The 19,315-nt window shown below is 38.4% G+C and overlaps 1 protein-coding gene across 4 annotated transcripts in view; it reads left to right on the top strand.

The window, feature by feature from the left end:
- The window catches only part of LOC126402556 (protein-serine O-palmitoleoyltransferase porcupine-like), an 80,297-nt gene that overhangs the window by 56,334 nt on the left and 4,648 nt on the right, over positions 1 to 19,315 (top strand). For 3 of the 4 annotated variants that reach the window (XM_050064673.1, XM_050064672.1, XM_050064675.1), the window contains 5 exons: positions 2,310 to 2,410; positions 3,495 to 3,571; positions 6,240 to 6,303; positions 7,293 to 7,378; positions 14,599 to 14,709. In XM_050064673.1, the coding sequence (XP_049920630.1) occupies positions 2,310 to 2,410; positions 3,495 to 3,571; positions 6,240 to 6,303; positions 7,293 to 7,378; positions 14,599 to 14,709 (439 nt within the window). The remainder of the gene's footprint in view (positions 1 to 2,309; positions 2,411 to 3,494; positions 3,572 to 6,239; positions 6,304 to 7,292; positions 7,379 to 14,598; positions 14,710 to 19,315) is intronic. The other variant, XM_050064676.1, reaches the window with a different exon arrangement.

Genomic DNA, 19,315 nt, shown 5'->3' with positions numbered 1-19,315 from the left:
TGAGAAGTATATCAGTTTTATCACTGTTCAATATGAGGAAGTTGCAGGGGAACCAGGATTTGATTTCCTGAAGGCAGTCAGAGAGGGAGGAGGGCAGGAGGGTGGTGGTAGGTGGTGGACAGATAGAGCTGGATGCCATCTGCATAGCAATGGAAATGGATGTTAAATTTACAAAAGATGTTACCAAGGTGAAGAAAGTAGATGATAAACAGAAGGGGACCCAAGACAGAACCTTGAGGAGCATCGGTAGTAACTTGAAATGGCTGGGATTTGAATGTTTTGTGCTGGGTAAATTGACTACGGTCAGAGAGATAGGATTTAAACCAGGCGAGGGGTGTGTCAGTGATTCCAATGGAAACCAGTCTGTTAAGTAGGATGTAGTGAGAAATGGTGTCAAAGGCCGCATTGAGATCAAGTAGGATGATAATGGATAGGAGTCTGGAATCAGATGCCATGAGGAGGTCATTTGTGATTTTTACCAAGGCTGTTTCTGTGCTATGGAGGGGGCGGAAAACAGGCTGGAATTGCTCATAAAGGTTATTGTCAAAGATATGAGCATGAACCTGAGATGCAACAGTTTTTTCAAGGATTTTAGAAAAGAAAGGTAGATTAGAGATAGGATGGAGGTTATTGAAATTGTTGGGGTCTGAACCAGGTTTCTTAAGAACCTACGTTACTGCGGCTGATTTTAGGGCTGAAGGAACAATACCAGAGGTGAGGGAGGAATGTATGATAGCAGTTATTAGGGAGGACAGAGAGGGTAAGCAGGCTTTTACTAGGATAGTGGGAAGAGGGTTGAAGGGCTGAAAGAACTGGAGAGGTCAAACTGTGGGAGGTGGTTAGTTGTTGGTGAATATTGTCTATTTTGACATGTTTGACTTTGACAAATGACATTAGGGATTTACAATAGGCAGCTGAGTACTGATGAGGAGCAAGATAGTCCGTGGGTCGTAGTATGATGTTGACAGTGGAAAACAGAGTGTTCCCTTCACCTGAGCTGATTACTCCTGTAGTAGGTGGATTTTGCTGCAGAGACAGCATCCTTGTAATGGAGGATGTGGTTATTGTACATTTCTTTGTGAATGTTAAGGAGGTGCAGAGGTGTTCCGCAAAGAAAACTTGCAGACTGTGAGTTAATGCTATTCTTTTGGAGTTTTTTGGGCCAATTAAGTATTAACTTTGCAGTGAACTTGTAACATACACTGCTTAATATTTAAATTGTTGCATGGTGTTGTGTTGTTCTTTTGTGCTGTCACTCAGCCTAGGGTCTTTGTTCTTTGGTGATGTACATCTTTTGTAAGGTGTTAAATTTTAAACAACTAAAAAACACAACTAACTACACTTGACTCATGCCAGGAGAGAGACCTGGCTGGCACCCCAGGAAAAACAAGACTAACCTAAACTAAACAGATTATTACTAAAACAAAATAAATACAATAAAATAAAACTTCTACCTCAAACCGTTACAGTACCTGGCAGGCCAACATCTTCATTTGTTTTTACCCATGCAATATTGGTCTGTTTTTGTCCCGGTAATGTTCCAAGCAAATATTCCAAACTCCCTGATGGCAAAAAACTGACAAAGTTAAATCAAGTTTCTCTCCATCCATTAAGAAATGCACTTCCTTGTGTTGGACATTAGAGGCCTCATCCGTATATTTACAGAGCTGCGGACACCAGTCACCTACGTAAGTGGAAACGAGGCGTTATTCAAGCAGACCTACTGGTATGTGAGTTGGGGGTTTTTCTAGGATGGTGAAGGCATGGCTCCCCCTCCCTGCCTCCGATTGGCTTACCCTGATACTGTATTCTACCATAACCTTAACCAATCTCATTTCTCATGCCTAAACCTAGCCAACCTAACCAACGAAGGCACCAAGTTCTAGCCAATCAGAACGAGAGTAGGGTGGGTCATGACTGCCTTTGCAGTCCTCGGACAATTTTTTTTTTTTCATCCACTATATTCCCATTTAGCTATGCCTCCATTAAGCAAAGCAAATTATGTTCTATGTAGACGTACAGGCTGTTCACCAAGGTGCTTCATTCACCCACCCTGTTGGCTAGGGACCTGACGTTCCCCATGCTAACTAATGGAAAATAAGTTTTGAATTTCTCATGTGACTCCTGTCAAAGTGAAACAGTCATCATATCACCTCTGGTATGGCAAACCAGGCTACCTACTGGTCAGCGCCAGAAGAAGAAAGTCATCACATTTTTCAGACTGCAGACTAGGTGGAGGGTTGAAGAAGTGAATCCCTTGTACTATATTCCCCAATAGCACCATCTGTGTCTGTGTGTTTACTATACAGGGATATGAGTGTGGTGAAACCTCTCAGTGTGGAATTACCTCGCTCCATGGTGCTGGTAGTGACGTCCTGGAACATCCCCATGTCCCGATGGCTAAAAACCTGTAAGTCCTAGCCTGAGCCCTGTCTGTTAAACTGAAACGGAAGTTGGTCACTTACTGATCCATCCAACGCTTCATGGAGCGAGTTAGCTTTGAACCTACTGGGAAGACATTCATGGTCCCCAGATGATGATTTCAAATACTTTTTGGATTCCCCCTAACCTCTCTTCAGTTACCATCAACAAACCAACTTCTTCACTTAAACACTAGATGTAACATTTAACTTTTAAGTAGTACGACTTTACTGACTTCGATGTCCCACAAAATGGTATTGTATATAACTGATGTATGTCCTGATAAGATATTAGACTGTGGACAAAACAAGCACATTGAAGATATAACTATAGCCTTGAACATATGAATGGCATTTTACCTGTTTTGCATGGACGTAATGATTAAAAGCCAGATTAATGGATAATGAAAATAGAAGTTAGTTGCAGCCCAACTGGTATTTACAGTTTGTCTGTTGTTGGGTAAATGGTAGACCTGCACTTGTATAGCGCTTTTCTAGTCATCTGACTACTCAAAGCGCTTTTTACACTACGAGTCACATTCACCCATTCACACACACATTCATACACTGGTGGCCGAGGCTACCATACCATGCCACCTGCTACTCACTTTTTAACACACTAACACACCGATGGAACAGCCACAAGTTGGGGTTCAGTATCTTGCTCAAGATTACTTCGGCTGGAGGAGCCAGGGATTGAACCGCCGATCTTCCGATCGGTGGATGACCCGCTCTACTCTGAGCCACCAGCCACCCCGTACTATCACCTCATTTGACACTTTTGTAATTTTGTATTTAAATGCTTTTATGGAAGGTACATTGTGAAAAAAGCCACCGCTCATCCGTAGGCAAAACACTTAAAGAGGTGCTGGAGCTGAACTTAGAGCCTTAGGTTGCCTGAAGGTCACAATGACCGAAAGCTTGCATTAAACTGATATATGCACAGTGTTTGAGTGTGCGGCTGCTGTTTTGTTGTTTTTTATGGAAGTTACATTAAAATGTAACTTAAATTTTTTACTGTATAGTCGTAATGTTGTGTGTGTTTACTGTGTTCTTCTGTTTGACGCTCATCAGATGTCTTTAAAAATGCCATGAAACTGGGGACTTTTCCAGCCATCGTGGTGACATACACAGCCAGCGCCTTACTGCATGTTAGTAAGATGATACACTCTTTAACAGTACTCGAGGCCATTTTAATATACAGTATGCTAAAATCATGTTAGAGACAATTAATCTTTTGTAGGAAGTCTATGTACTGTCACTTCAGTATGGAAACGTGATTAACTACAATCTGTCATCCTCCATCTGTGCCATGTGTCTTTAACTGTCCACTAATAGAAAAGCTGTGAATGTTAAGGTCTATTTGCTGTCTTACTACTTTGTAACATTACTTTTTGAAACAGAAAACACATTTTATTTTGTGATATTTAATAGAAATGACATACAATGTAGCTAACAGCAGATAGCCTAGCTTGTTATTAGTCATTAAGCTCCCTGGTTATCTATCTCAAGCCAGCTGCCATCTTATTTAGGTTTTTATAGTGAAATAATAAGTATCAGGTAGATAATTCGTCATCTTAACTTAATGAATTAGCCGTTCCTCGTCTGTTGTGGCGCTTGAAAACAAATGACAGATATTAATAGAAACACGCCGTCCGACAAAAGTTCAGTTCACAATGCAGCTTGAAATCCAGAATGTTGTTATATTGTTGAAGTTTTTGTTTTCTTGCTGTGTCTCCTCTGTCACCCAAAAACTTATGAATTTTGTTGTAAACAAATACCATGTGCACTGCTCTGCCCCTCCCACCTCCTGAAATGTGATCTTCATCATGTTGCTGACACCAGACACTAGAGGTTCAGTTAGTCTGTTTATGAACATAATATTATGTTTATTAGGGGTGGGAATCTCTAGGCACCTCACGATTTGATTCAATTCCGATTCCGAGGGCAACGATTTCAATTATAAAACGATTCCTCAATTATAAAATGAGCCAATAAGAAAATTTACAGCAGATATTGAAAAACATTTTTGTAATAAAGCTGGGAATACATATCCAGTGCATACAAACTGTAGGCCTATTACTTACTGTGGTTGAGATGACTACACTCTACCAGTCTCCCCCGGTCCATCCTCCTCATCCACAAATCTTAACGGGACTCTCCTGTCCCTCGTCGACCTCCTCGACATTTCTCCTCCAGTATTTACAAAACTATAACTGACTATAACTATCTATGAACTATAAAAACACGAAATATTGTAAAAAAAAAAGACAAACGATGGCAAAACTACGAACTATGGTGAAAACACGACGAAAACACGTCAAAAAACACTCAAAAACACGGTTTAAAAAAACTCAAAAGCTCTCAAAAAACCACAAATACTATTATTTACAACACTAAATATTATTTACTACAACACTAAATATTATTTACAAAGAAAACGCCACCCAAACTCCACTAAAACTCACCAAAACTCAACTACAACACAGCTAAATCACTCCAACTTGCACTCTCCTCGTCAGCTGTCACTCTCCTCCTGCTGTACCCACTTCCCTCCCCTCCTCCACAGGTAATGACGTCACTACCGTAATGGTCACTGGAAAGCTCCGCTTCTCAGCTTTCAGAATCCATTGGAATTATGTCGATAGCATGAATGGTCAAGGAGTTACGGTAATTTGAAGAATAAATATAAAAATAAAATTAAAATCGATTATGAGTTTTCCAAATCAATGCTCGCATCGTTCAAGACAGAATCTCGATGCATCTTAAAATCGTTTTTTTCCCCCCCACCCCTAATGTTTACCATATTGCTTATTAATGCAGTACATGTTGGATTTAGTGCTGTGGTGCCTGGAGCTCAGGTTGCCAGTTTAAACTACTTTTTAATTTGCCAGAAGGTGTCAGAATAATAAATGCTGGTTTAGTTAGTTTGCATTAAATCAAACCGGTTTAAGCTCGTACACCAGACCAGATGGGCAAAATCTGGAAATAAACCCAATGCTATATAACAAGTTTTTTGACAGGGGCTATGTTTGATAAACATAAACTGTAATACTTAAATTCTGATGCCAGTGTGTTGTACAGAGTTAAAAGATAAATGTTCCTTTTAATCCACAGTGCTGGGGCAGCTGAACAATAATTCAGACAGCATATACATCAAGCATTATAAAGTACTGTTCACTAGGATGCATATAATATTTTCAGAACAGTTGTTATTGTTTTATGAGTTAATAAAGGTTCCTAAAATTAAAATTGATGATTGCACACTTGATTCTCCTTTAACCACCTTTTCGGCATCAGAGAAAAGGAATAAAAATCTGTGGCAGTTTTGATATGGGATGGAAGGGAGTTCCACTTAAATGAAAAAGGTTGGCTGAGAGGATGGCAGTCACTCCTGAGTGTACTGTTTTTCATTTTAACATGTATTTGAATGGATTTTTTGGCTGGACTACAACAGTTTGCAGAAGCATTGTAAGCAAAAGTCTATGATTGAAGGAATGCCTCCACTTCCTGTTTAAAATTAATAGCCATTGTTTAAAATTAAGTGCCTTCTAGCATTTTATACACAGTCCAACCATATACTAGGTTTTGACCATATCACAGAATTTAGTGTCCCTTGAAACAAAACGTTGAGCCTCTGTAGCACTAGGGTTATGTGTAAAAACACACAGCCCTGAACACTGATCTTGGAAAGAGATGTGCATATGCATATGAAAATGATTTTGATTAGAGATATAGTTTGGCAGTATTCACTTTGTGTAAGATGCTGAATGACTGAACGTCATTACTTGAGCTTAATGTGCTGTCTGTTGTCTTCAGGGTCTGAGCTTTCACCTGGGAGCTGTTCTGCTCTCTTTGGGCTTCATCACATATGTTGAACATGGTATGAAAAACACATCAGCTGTACAGAATACATAATGTTCTAATTGTGTCTAATGATGTTTTATTCTGCCAGCTCTGTCTGTGTTGTATTGACTTGCCTCCTGTTGCTGCCTCTTGTTTCTCAGTTGACTTATCTCGTTTAATAAAGGTAAAATAAAGTAATATATATAAATATATATACATATACACACACACACACACACACACACACACATATATATATATATATATATATATATATATATAACTGTGAAAGTCAAAGCATTTGAAGTGGAATAGAATGATAATTTTTGCCTGCACAAACTGCTGAACAATTACGTCTTTACTTCATCTAAGAGGGCTGACCCAAGTCTGCTCGAAAGCAGGATAACGCTTTAAAAACAGAACCCCCTCAGACGGCCCAGGGAGATAGTTCTTTCAGTAGATCTGGAATAAATAAGATCTATGAATCTATAAATAATAACTACATTAAATGTGGTGCAAAACCACATGAAAACCTGCAGTGATGCTAGAGAAATGAGTGATGAATCTATTGCAGCACCTTTAACTCTTCCCATGAAAATAAGCATGTCTCAAAAACTAGATGTATATAGTTCAAAAAACTTATGGAATGTTAAGTATTTGTCCTTTTATTTTGTAAAATCTGATGAAAAAACAAGTTTGTTTTGTGTATTTTATTTTTTCAATGACAGAATTTCAATACTTTTACCAATAATTAAGGTTAACTGACTCACATAACGTTTTAGCTGAGGTTGGACAGATTTTAGGGATATGACACACTTGAAGATGCTCCAAGAAATTACATCACAATGAGCAAAAATACCAATAAATCAACTGGCAGACCGTTTCTATCGCAGAGTTCAAGGGGTTAATCTGCTCCCATCAGTCCTGGTGTCCTGAAGAATTTCTGTGGTAGTGTGAAGAAAGGGTAGCCAGTTTGTTTCTCACACCTGAATGATCAAGGTTGTCCCTTTGTTCTCTCATCCTTAGTTCTGAGAAAGAAGCTTGCATCCATCTTCAGTGCCTGTATCATGTCCAGGCCCTGCACCTCTGAGTGCAGCCATCAGCACAAGAAGGTATAGCTTCAGCACCCTTTAGTAATGCAGTTATGGGGGGCATGATAAAAAGAAACCACAGCATTGTACTCAGTGTCAGAAGGGGTACAAACTGCTGAATAACCTTCAAACTTAGGCCCTGTCTATATGTATCCAGATATTTTTGTAAATGGATATTTTTCTCTATGTTTGGGCCTCTCGTCCACATGCAAATGGAGTGTCAGGTACCTAAAATGAAAATTTAAGGCCTTTTAAGGTGAGATTTATCTAAACTCCGTTTACTATTTATCTGTGTGGACGTGTAAAACGGAGCGTTTGGGAAACGATGATGTAATCTTCTAAATTATGCATACCTATACCTTACACTTACACTCACTTCACGGACAAACAGAGATATCTGCTGCATCCCAGTGTTTGCACTCCACCGCAGCGTCCGGAATTAAAGTCCACTAGAACTGACGGTTCTGGATCAGGACTGGTCGAACCAGCGGATGTTGGGACACTCTCTAGAGTGGGATTGTTGTTGTTGTTGTTGAGGTGTGGAAGGAAAACTTTCGCATGTCCAGAGCATCACTCGTATGTTCAAGTGAGCTTCTTTGTCATTAAGTTGAACAGGAATCCCTGGTGATGAGATTTCCAGTAGGTGTTTTGAAAAAGGTACACTTAAGACAGACAGTTCACCCAGCTGCAGAAAATCTAGTGAATAGAAGTCTTGTGGCTCACCTATTTTTTAAGATGCACACATTTTCAGCAACAACGAGGCAGTGAAAAGTATTTTGAAACTCATACCGATACCATACTATCATTCCCTACAGTATCAATGTTTATATCTGTCACCTATTTTTTGACACACACACATTTTCAGCAACAACGAGGCAGTGAAAATAGTCTTTTGACACTCAAACTGATACCCTACTATCATTCCCTAGAGTATCAATGTTTATATCTGTCACAAACATGAAAAAACTTTAAGTATTTATTTTTTATTGTTGGGAACAACATAATCAGGCCTCAACAAGGGGCACCAGTTATGTTGGGAACAACAATGTAAGGCTTCACCAAGGAGCACCATTAATGTTGTAAATTATTCTGGTGATACTATGTGTTATGATCTAGGCACTGGTGTTATGTAACATGGCGGCACCATTTGTTGGGACTTAAGCCTTAACACGGGCCTGACCTTGTAATAGATCTCCAATTAAAGTATCAAATTGGCTATCGGAAATAATTAATAATAATTATTGTTTATGTTAAATAATATGACGTAATTTACATTAAATCACCTCGTGGGGCACCATTCCCGAAAGGGGAAACTGATAGCCAGAAAAAGATATCAGTCTCATAAAATTCCCCACTAAAACTTAACTATCAATTTGGAATTTGTATTAATAATTAAATTAATAACAGTAACCAAATTTAATAATAAAGCCTGTAGGATTTCGGAGTTCTTGACGAAGCAGAGGTTGACTTTTCATTCACTCTTGTGCAACATTAAACAGACAGCAGGTATTTGTTTATTTGTTTATTTATTAGGATCCCCATTAGCCATCACTCCGTTAGGGGAGTAATGGCTATTCTTCCTGGGGTCCTCACACAGGACACAATTATATACATAGTAAAAACATACAGAATAACAATAACAATCTAGAATCATATATGATAGTTACAAGGAAAAAAACTACAATATTAAATTCAGTAATTTACCACAATGTGGACTACTAATTGCAATTGGAAGAAATTGTTAAAAACAGTTTTTAAAGTTTTGCAAACACACCAAATCAATACCTAGGCTTATGAAACGGAACAAAACAAAAACTAACAAACAACAAAACAAAACAAAAGAAACCAAGAAGTCAGATATTATACACTCACCTTTCTAAAATCATCTTTTTCAGTTTGTTTTTAAAACTACTTCTGCTTTCCAGTGATAAGAGCTCAGGTGGAAGCCTGTTCCACTCTGCAATAGCTCTGTGCATAACTGTTCTCCTAAGTGTGCTGGTTCTCGGCAGAGGTAATGTGAATCTGTGGTTTACTGCTTGTCTTGTCTCATGGTTATGTCTGTTATTGGTTGGCACTAATTGTAAATATAAGAATTTAGGTTTACCAACAGTATATATATTCTTTACAAACAGAATAAGACTGCATGTCAGTCTGTCTTTTACCATTAGCCACGATAGTCTGTCATGCATTTCTAACACATTCTCCCTTATGGAGCACTGAAGTGCAAGGCAAGCAACTCTATTTTGAGTTAACTGAAGTTTTGACATTTCTTTTTGTGACGCACAAGACCAGACTGTCGGACAATAGTCCAGATGTGAAAGGACTAGAGACTGAGTTACAATTTTTAAAGATAACTCATCTAAGAGACTAGCACTTTTTTTAATGATGGAAATACCCCTACTTATCCTCGTGACTATACTACCAATATGCAATGTCCATGACAGTGTTTCGTCTATAATAACCCCGAGCAGTTTAGCTTCCCTGACCTGTTTAATATCAGTATCATTTAGGGAGAGAGATAGTTTGTGATGCGACCTTAAGGCATATTTAGAACCTAGCATTAGACATTTGGTTTTAGAAACATTTAATTTCAATTTGTTTTCATTAACCCATTCTGAAACCAACATAATTTCCTTTTGAAGTGTATTATTGACCTGTGTAGAGCTTAAGCCTGATGCAAACATGGTGGTATCATCAGCATATATCACCATGCCCGCATTCTTTAACATATAAGGAATATCATATACGAAAATGGAGTAAAGGAGCGGTCCTAGGCAGCTGCCCTGGGGAATACCACATTCAAGTGTAATTGAATTTGATATTGAGCCATTAAAAACAATACATTGCTGCCTGTCTGACAGATAACTTCTTAGTAACTCTATGGCAGTATTTCTGAAACCATAGGCCCTCAGTTTCTTGATTAATAGGTCANTGTAATTGAATTTGATATTGAGCCATTAAAAACAATACATTCCTGCATGTCTAACTCTATGGCAGTATTTCTGAAACCATAGGCCCTCAGTTTCTTGATTAATAGGTCATGGTCTATAATATCAAATGCAGCACTAAAATCCAAAAGTACTGCACCTACCACATCCTTTTTATCAATATGTTGTAACCAACAGTCTGTTAAAGATGTTAGCACAGTTGCTGTTTAGTGGCCCACTCTATACGCATGCTGGAAGTCTGTATTTAAGCTAAAATCATTAAAATACTGTTGGATCTGCTTATAGATAATGCCTTCAAAAAGTTACCTATTATAGGTAAGATACTAATAGGTCTGCTGTTTGGGCCTGCAAATGGTTCCTTACAGTTTTTTGGGAGAGGCGTTACCTTTGCTATTTTCCAACGCTGTGGGTACACATACTCTTTAAAACATAGGTTAAAAATATAGGCTAGAGGCTTGGCTACAAATTCTGCCGACAGTCGTAGTAGTTTACCATCCAGATCGTCAACCCCACTAGGCTTGTCTGTTTTTAAGGAAAGAAGAAGCTTTTTAATTTCATCAGCATTAGTGACCCTAAATTCAAAATTACATTGTTTCTCATGCATGATATATTTCCTTATTAAGGCATCTCACAGCTCTCCATCCTTCGGCATCATCTGATTTCTGATTACTTCCACCTTACATTTGAAATAATTATTGAAATGATTTGCAATGTCAACAGGTTTTGTAATAAATTTTCCTTCAACTTCAATAAAAGAGGGTGTTTTACTCCTTCTAGTTTTACCTATGACTTCATTTAATATTTTCCATACTTTCTTACTATCTCCTTTGTACTCCTCCAGTTTACTCTGATAATAGTTTTTCTTCTGTCTATTCATTTTGGTTACAGTGTTTCTAAATGACCGGTAAGCTTGCCAGTCATGCGAATTTCCAGATGCTACAGCTTTCTGTCTGTCTCTTTCTTTCATGGAATTTTTAAGTTCATGATCAAGCCAGGGTGTTCTGATGTTTTTCACAGAAATTTTCTTCATAGGAGCATGTTTATCACAAGCATCCATAAATAAATCCATAAACTTGCATAATGCGGCCTCTGCATTCTTAACATCCAGCACTGAGTTCCACGTGATTTTGGATATATCTTTAATAAATTCATCTTCTGAAAAGGACTTATAAATTCTTTTAAAGATTATTTTAGGCCCCACCTTGGGAACTTTTGTCCTCAAAGTAAATGCTACCATATTATGGTCACTGAAGCCCATTGGTACAGATATAATTTTAGAACATTTCTCAGGAGCATTTGTAAAACAGTGATCTATACACTTTGATGAGACCGCCCCTGCACTGTTAATGCTGATCCTCGCTGGTATATTAACCACCTGAGTTAAGTTACATACAGAAGCCACATCACCAAGTTTCTTTTTCAGCGTACAATTATCTGAAAGCCAGTCTATGTTAAAATCACCAAAACAGTAGATTTCATTATTTGTATCAGCCACATTTTGCAACATTGTACATACATCATCTAAATACACAATACTGGAGCCCGGAGGCCTGTAGCAGCAACAGATTAACAATGGACTTGAATGTGGAATGTGTACCTGTAGCCATAGGGCTTCCACCCCAGTCATTTTCAGGTCCTTCCTTACTTTAACAGGGATGTGACTCTGGATGTTTATACACGTGCCACCACCGTATTTGTCTCTGTCTTGTCTAAAAATTTGATAACGTTGTATATTTAATAGTGTATCACTTATTGAATCATCCAAGTGTGTCTCAGATATGGCTATTATATGTATATTATTTTCTTGCATAATAGAGCTCAACTCATCAACCTTATTCTTTAAACTACAAATGTTCAAGTGTGCAAGTCTTAAACCCTTTTTTGGTAGTTTAAGCATCTTTGCAAAAAGAAAAAGTTAGAGATCACACATACCCGTATAACCTTAATCCAGCCTTTGCTGGGAGTTTCTCTATTACAATAGTTTATTTAGCTCCAGAGAGAGAGAGAGAGAGAGAGAGAGAGAGAGAGAGAGAGAGAGAGAGAGAAAGAGAAAAGGTGGTGTGCTGTTTTATTAGCAGGCAGAGGAAGGCTGGAAAGAGATGTGGTTCCAGTCTTTGTTGTGTCCCTGTTCCAAAGGTGCAAATCCAAGGAAGCTGGTCGCTGCAGAGTTAGACGCTGGGGTGCAAACTCAACTTGGTTCTCCTTGTAGCTGGAAAGTTAACTGCAAACCTTGTGCTTGCACCTCTAACTTTTCTGGTTCAGGTTAAGAGAGTCTGTGATCAATTGCCCCACGTTTGATGGTTCAGGGCAAGGAGGAAGGGTCTGAGCTTGTTGGCAGCCCAGGAGAAAAAGGAGGCCTGTCTGGGCACCTCTGGGCTGGTCCACAGCTCAGGGCGAACAGGTATGAGCAAGAGAGCATCTGGGCTGGTCCCAACCCAGCAGAAAAGAGGAAGACCCTGAGAGAATGCAGGTCTTATCTTAAGTCTAGTTCACATTACACGATTTTCACCGTGATTTTGATGTCGCAGAGGATCTTGAGAGCCACCTTGGGTCGGAGGTGAGTCGGCAGATAGTCTGCCACGACGAGTCCTCATGTGTGAACAAGCCTACGAGCAAGTCGCCCCCTTGTCTGCAACTGGGACTGGATATCTGGCATGCTAGAAAACTGGAGAAGTGTGACATGACTGACAAAGAGCATCAGCCAATGAGAGACGGGTTACATCCCACGTCAGCATGCAGGAGGACGGAATAAATGTGAGGAGGACAAGCCGCAGGGTTGCCACTTGCCAGGTCCGCTTATTAGCCGGGACTTTGGGCTTGTTTCTAAAGTAGGGTTGCTTATTTGGGCTTGCGCTCTAAATGTCTCCTTTCTCTACATATATATCCGTCTAATAAGTTATTTAAACGCATGGTAGTCGCTTCTATGGGGCTTGTTTCCATAGCCCTGGTTGCTTGTTTCTCTCCCAAGATCTGGCAACACTGACTAGCCGGCAAGCAACAACAACAGTGGCGGCGTCCACAGGATCACGGGGAGCGCGTTGTGTTTGGACCCAGGCCCTGGAGGCAGTTCTGAACACTGGGAAGAATATCAGTGCCTTTATGATGTGTCGTCTCTAAGTTTGGTGATGTCACCATGTTATCTGGGGCTCTGTCGGTGAGGGCTCGGTGGAGAAATCTTGTGGTGTGCACACACAGGTCGTAACGCAGTTGGCAAGACTCCCGCTTACAAAAACACACTTCTCCAGGTATGAACACTTAAAAGATTACAATAGTCTCCGCGATGCAAAATCAGGGTGAAAATCGTGTAATGTGAACTACACTTTAGAGTTTGTCTGGTGACATCACAGAGGGGCATGTCACTGTAACAGTACTGTCCAATCAAGTTTGACCACTGGTCTCACTGGGAGGTGTGAGGTGACCTCCTGTGGAGATGAGTGTCAAATAGCTGTCTCTGTTTGAAGAACAAAGAGCATGCAGAGAAGAAAAGCCCTCACATATCCAGTTTAGATTTTAACAAATGACAAATCATCTGTGGTCCTGTGAATCCCAACATTACTCAAGACTTCCTCTTTCCATTTCAAAATAAAAGTCTCCTGACAAGGTTTCTGTGCACAGAATCCATTCGATTGTTGTGTAACATGAGGCTTTTTGTTGTGAAGTATTTACAGGACCATGTTGTTGATAATGCAGTGGCATGAACAGTTCAATAAATATGTGGAGTACCAGCTTTCAGTTGTGGAAAAACAGTATTTACAGCAGCAGCACCGCAGCAACAACGTTGTCTGTGTGAACACTGGGGGGGGGGCACAATCTGTTTACAGAAAATATCTGGGTACGTATAGACAGGGCCTTAATATCTAAGTTTACATGCCACTTGGGAAGTGATTTCAAACTTGATTAAGAATAGTTTTTCATCTATATCTATATGGATTTAAAGGGAAGAAATATTGAATAATACCTAAAAACAGTGAAAATCAATCTCTCTAAAGTGATCTACATTAATTCCATAAAAAATACAAAGTGCTTGTTTGCACAAGGATCCATCTCCCAGCATCACTGCTGGGAGTGGTCAGAAATGTGCTTCGTTGCACCTGTAACCTCACTCAGCAGTGATGTCACAGAATGCTGGACTACACCGTTGCATCATTGCAGGAAGGTAAGAGAAGTTAAGCCAGTGGAGGTCAGCAAAGATTTTCAGAGTTAAGTTACTCCTAAAGGTTTAAAAAGATTGACGGACACTATAAAGACGTTCTTGCGGCTGTTACAGTTTGTTCTTTTTCCTTTGGCCGGTAGGAGTATTGGGTGATGTTGCTGAACCTGGTTTTCAGCCTCCTGACCATCTTCCACCTCACCTATCTGGGCTCCATGTTTGATCCTGGGGTTGATGAACAGGAAGTAGAAGAGGTAAGAGGATCCTGAGGACTGAAGAATTTTCACATTTTAAATGCCATGTAAATAGCAACAAGATATACAGGATTCCCATGGTCATGAAAAACCTGGAAAAGACATGGAATTTCCCAACTGCATTTTCCAGGCCTGGAAAAGTCATGGAATTAATGAAAATCATCTAAAGTTTTGGAGAAGTCATGGAATTTGTTGTGTTTAATGTTTAATTAGTGTTCAATCTTCCCGGGATAACCTTCCATGTAATGTAACTAGGGATGCACATTAATATCGGCCATAGATATCGGCCGATATCAGCTTTAAAATGAACTATCAGAATTGGCAAACATGCTTTTTCTTATTTTGTACAATGATGAACATTACATACTGTACATTGAAAAGTATTGTCTTTCATGTCCCCATCTGCTGGTGGGTCATCACAATAAGAGTATGCATGCATAATATGATGTTAATTCCACTACAGAAGACACTTGATGATCTCTAAAATTAGGTGGGAAAAAAGTGGATATATTTATATGGGTTATAGGTCAAATGAATTGAATATCAAATGAATATCAGATATTGGCAAAAAAAAAAAAAAATCCAATTTTTTTTGTATAATTATCTTTATTAATTTCATGCTGTACACCATTAGGTTCTACTTACAATCTTTCAACAACAAAACTAATAATACCTTTAAACACATAATATGTATTCCATCCTAGAATGGTGTCAATCAACATAAAACATCACTCTGTCCATACATGTATACACAAGTCATAAAATAAGACAAGACATTCATTCCTACATCCTAAACACGAATCACATACTTCTCATTCCAATTCCCCGTCTCACACCCTTCAACACACACACACATGCACACACATTAACACACATCTGCCCTTGATCTCCACCAGAGTCCCCCCCTTCTCTTTCCTGCCATCCATCATTTTGGTTTAAATCTTATAAAGCAACATATATGTGTTCCCAAACCTCATTGAATTGCTTTATTTTGTTATTATCCTCAGACAATGTCTTTTCTATGGACAAATAATATCTCATCAAATCTCTCCAGATCTGTGAAGTAGGAGCTTCTGCTTTTTTCCACAGTTTTAAAACGAGCTTCTTATAGACAAGGGAGGAGAACATAATCTGCCATCCCAAAGGATATCGTATTTTCCCACCATATTGAAAAATACACAGTTGTGCTGAAAATGTTTTTTGTTTTATATGTAATAGATATCCAGTCTTGGATTTCATTCCACACTTTGTTCACTTTTATACAAGACCAGAAGGAATGCACAAGGGAGTCGTGAAAGCTGCACTTCACACATTGATCAGAGGAGTTTGGATAAAACTTCTGAATTTTTATTTCTGGTGGAATTCACTTACATTTTAGTGTGTCATCAGCTTATTAATAGCATTTTAACCTAAACAAAGAAAAGTGTAAAATTTCCAGAAAGGTTAAGTCTTGCTTTAATACAATATAAATTAATGACAAGAATATATTACACGAGAGATCAAATGGTTGCAATCAAATGCAATGATTGGTTGGAGTTTTCTCCTGTCCTGTCTGCCTTCCCCACATGGAGGCCTCCGACTGACGTAACCGCTCGCGTAACATGCAGCTTCATCCTGAGCTAAAAAGGGACGAGATGGACGTAGAGTTTCTGCAGGACATGTACTTTTAGTTTGCCTCTAAGTTTGAATCAACATGGCGGCACGACCAATGCTTGTGGCAGCCTCTGCGTACACCGGCAAAGTAAACACGGTGCAACAAGATGTAAATTTAGTGCAATACAGTCAACGAGTTTCTAACAGACATTAGAAACCACTGCAGAGATCTAATGCTACAATCGAGAGAGCTCAGGATTTGTAGCAAGCTTGGCCTGTTACGTTGAGCTAGCCCTGAGATGACCGTGGTTTCGCCTGTCGGCAGCACTGTGACAGGATGCTGAAGCGGGGGAAGCGCGGAGGGGTTAGCTCTAGGCTAAGAGCTAACCCCATCAAACCAGCTGTTCCCAGCGTCCTTCTAGTGAACGTCCGCTCGCTGGACATGAAAATGGATTACATCCGACAGCGGAGAACCACTCAACTATGGAGTTAGATTTGTCTCATTAATACCTGTAAATGCAGAGGGTGATCTACAAATATTTCTTGATCTGCACACGTTTCATAATTATGTGTGTGAACAGATCGACAATCTGTGTGTAAATGTGTAATCTGTAAATATAAAACACATTCCACAAATACAAAAAATATCTGTGAATACATTAAATTAATTTGCAAATAAACGAAAAGCATTTGTGAATATCTTCCTAACATTTACAACTTTCGAACAGGCATTTGTGAGCTCAGTTTTTATTTGTGAATCGAGAAAACATTTGTGGATCTCAGTTCTACGCATGTGGATTTGCTTTTTACACACACGGATTTTTGAGACAAACTTTCCGCCTATTTACAATGTATAAAATGCTACACCCTGCTTTCGTCCCCCCAGCCGGCAACATAAATGTTTACTGTTGCCATGGCAGCAGATGCTGTTTCAGTAGTTAACGTTAGCTTAGCGCAATCTACGTATTAACAATGAACAATACAACTACAATATTACATTTCTAAACAAAAAGAGCTACCAACACCAACAGCTGTTCTATCAAAGACCTTAACCACGGTGTTGCCACTTGTCATATCTTACAACAGTTAACGTAACCTCACTGAAACGATGTAACCTAACTAAACACGGTGCGGTCAGCACAGACATTACAACTACATTAGTAAGAGTACAATAATAATAAGATGTGAAGTGCTTTGTGACTTTAATCCTACTCGAAAGAATAAATGAAAAATATAAAGGATGAGTTGGCTGATAACTGCTAACTGAAGAAGCAGCCAAGCCACCGTGCCTTTCATACTCAAACAGAAATGTATACAAAAGTGTGTGCCAAATACATAGAACAAATAAACACACACACTAATACTCACTGTATGACATTAACATAAAACAATGAATGCACGTTACTTATCGCTGATTATTATTAAAAAACAACAACAAAAAACAGCTCATAGAAAGACTGCTAATGGCTAACGTTAGCCTGCTGTAGCGTAGCCTCTGAAACATTTAGCTGTAAATATCTAAAACATTCTTGGTATGTCAATATAAATTTATTTTGAAGTTCAGTAAATGATTGTACCTTGTTATGCATGATTATATCTGATAAATACTTAATTCCCTTTATCCTCCAAGAGATGCAGTTAAGCTCCACATTTTGAAATTTGATTGACTGATTATTCCAAAGCCCTGTGTTCCTAGGGCTGTTGCACTCCTGATATATTTCCAACTCTCTTCCATGTTTTTAATGTGCTATTTATAACAGAATTAGATACTTTTATATTGTGTTTTGTAAACAGAGATGTAAATAAGTTGTGAGGCTTTAACTGTTGACTTTTGATATTTATCTAGGGCTCTTCACCTGTGTTATTGATTATACGATCTATAAAGAACATCTGAGAAGCTTAGTAATACAGCTCTAGATTTGGAAACGTGTTTAATTCAACCTATGTGCTTTATTAGCCCATATAAAGGACGTAAGTAAAGCATGGAGCCTTGTAAAAAATATTTTGGGGGAATTAATGAAATAGTTAGAAAAATAAAAAGAAATTTGGCAACCATATCATTTTAAACAAATCTTCCCATTAAATTTATAGGTAGATCTGACCATTTGTCACTACTGTTTTCAGATCATTAATTAAAGAAAGATAATTATCTTTGTATAATTGTGTTGGGGTTTTTTTTCAAAATTTAAGTAAGTAAAGTTTATTGATATAGCACCTTTCACAGAAAGAATTCACAAAGTGCTTTACAGTAAAATTAGAAAACAGTAGGACACATAGTAAAAAGCAAAGAGACAACCACAAACATATAACAAGAAAACAGTAGGTGTATATAATATTATGAGAGGCCCCCTGAGACATATGTCATACTTGGTTTCACAAGTAACATCATACTCTCATACATATACCACTATACTCTCACACAAACACTACTATACCCTCTTACATGGACAATCATACTCTCATACATACACCACTATACTCTTACACAAACACTACTATACCCTCTTACATGCACAGTCATACTCTCATACATACACCACTCTCACACAAACACTACTATACCCTCTTACATGCACAAGCATACTCTCATACATACACCACTATACTCTTACACAAACACCACTATACCCTCTTACATGCACAAGCATACTCTCATACATACCACCACTATACTCTTACACAAACACTACTATACGCTCTTATATTTATCATCATGTTTTCTTTTATTTACTGTCATACTCTTAGTGTAACAGAGGATATTATATATATGTAAGTATGATAGTATGTACATGAAAGTAACAATATATGTAACACAAAGTTCTAATATATGTATGAGAGAATAATATTTGAAACCGAATAATAGCATATGTAAGAGAAATTAGTTGTACATATGAATGCAAATAATCATGTGTAAGGTGAATGTAAGACAGAATGATAGGGTATGTGAATGAGAATAGTTGTTTTTGTGATATATACGTGTATATATATATATATATATATATATGTATATATA

The sequence above is a fragment of the Epinephelus moara genome, chromosome 16 (genome assembly GCF_006386435.1).
Source record: "Epinephelus moara isolate mb chromosome 16, YSFRI_EMoa_1.0, whole genome shotgun sequence".
Taxonomy (NCBI): domain Eukaryota; kingdom Metazoa; phylum Chordata; class Actinopteri; order Perciformes; family Serranidae; genus Epinephelus; species Epinephelus moara.
The sequence above is the reverse complement of the archived record's forward strand: the minus strand, read 5'-3'. Positions and strand labels throughout refer to the sequence as shown.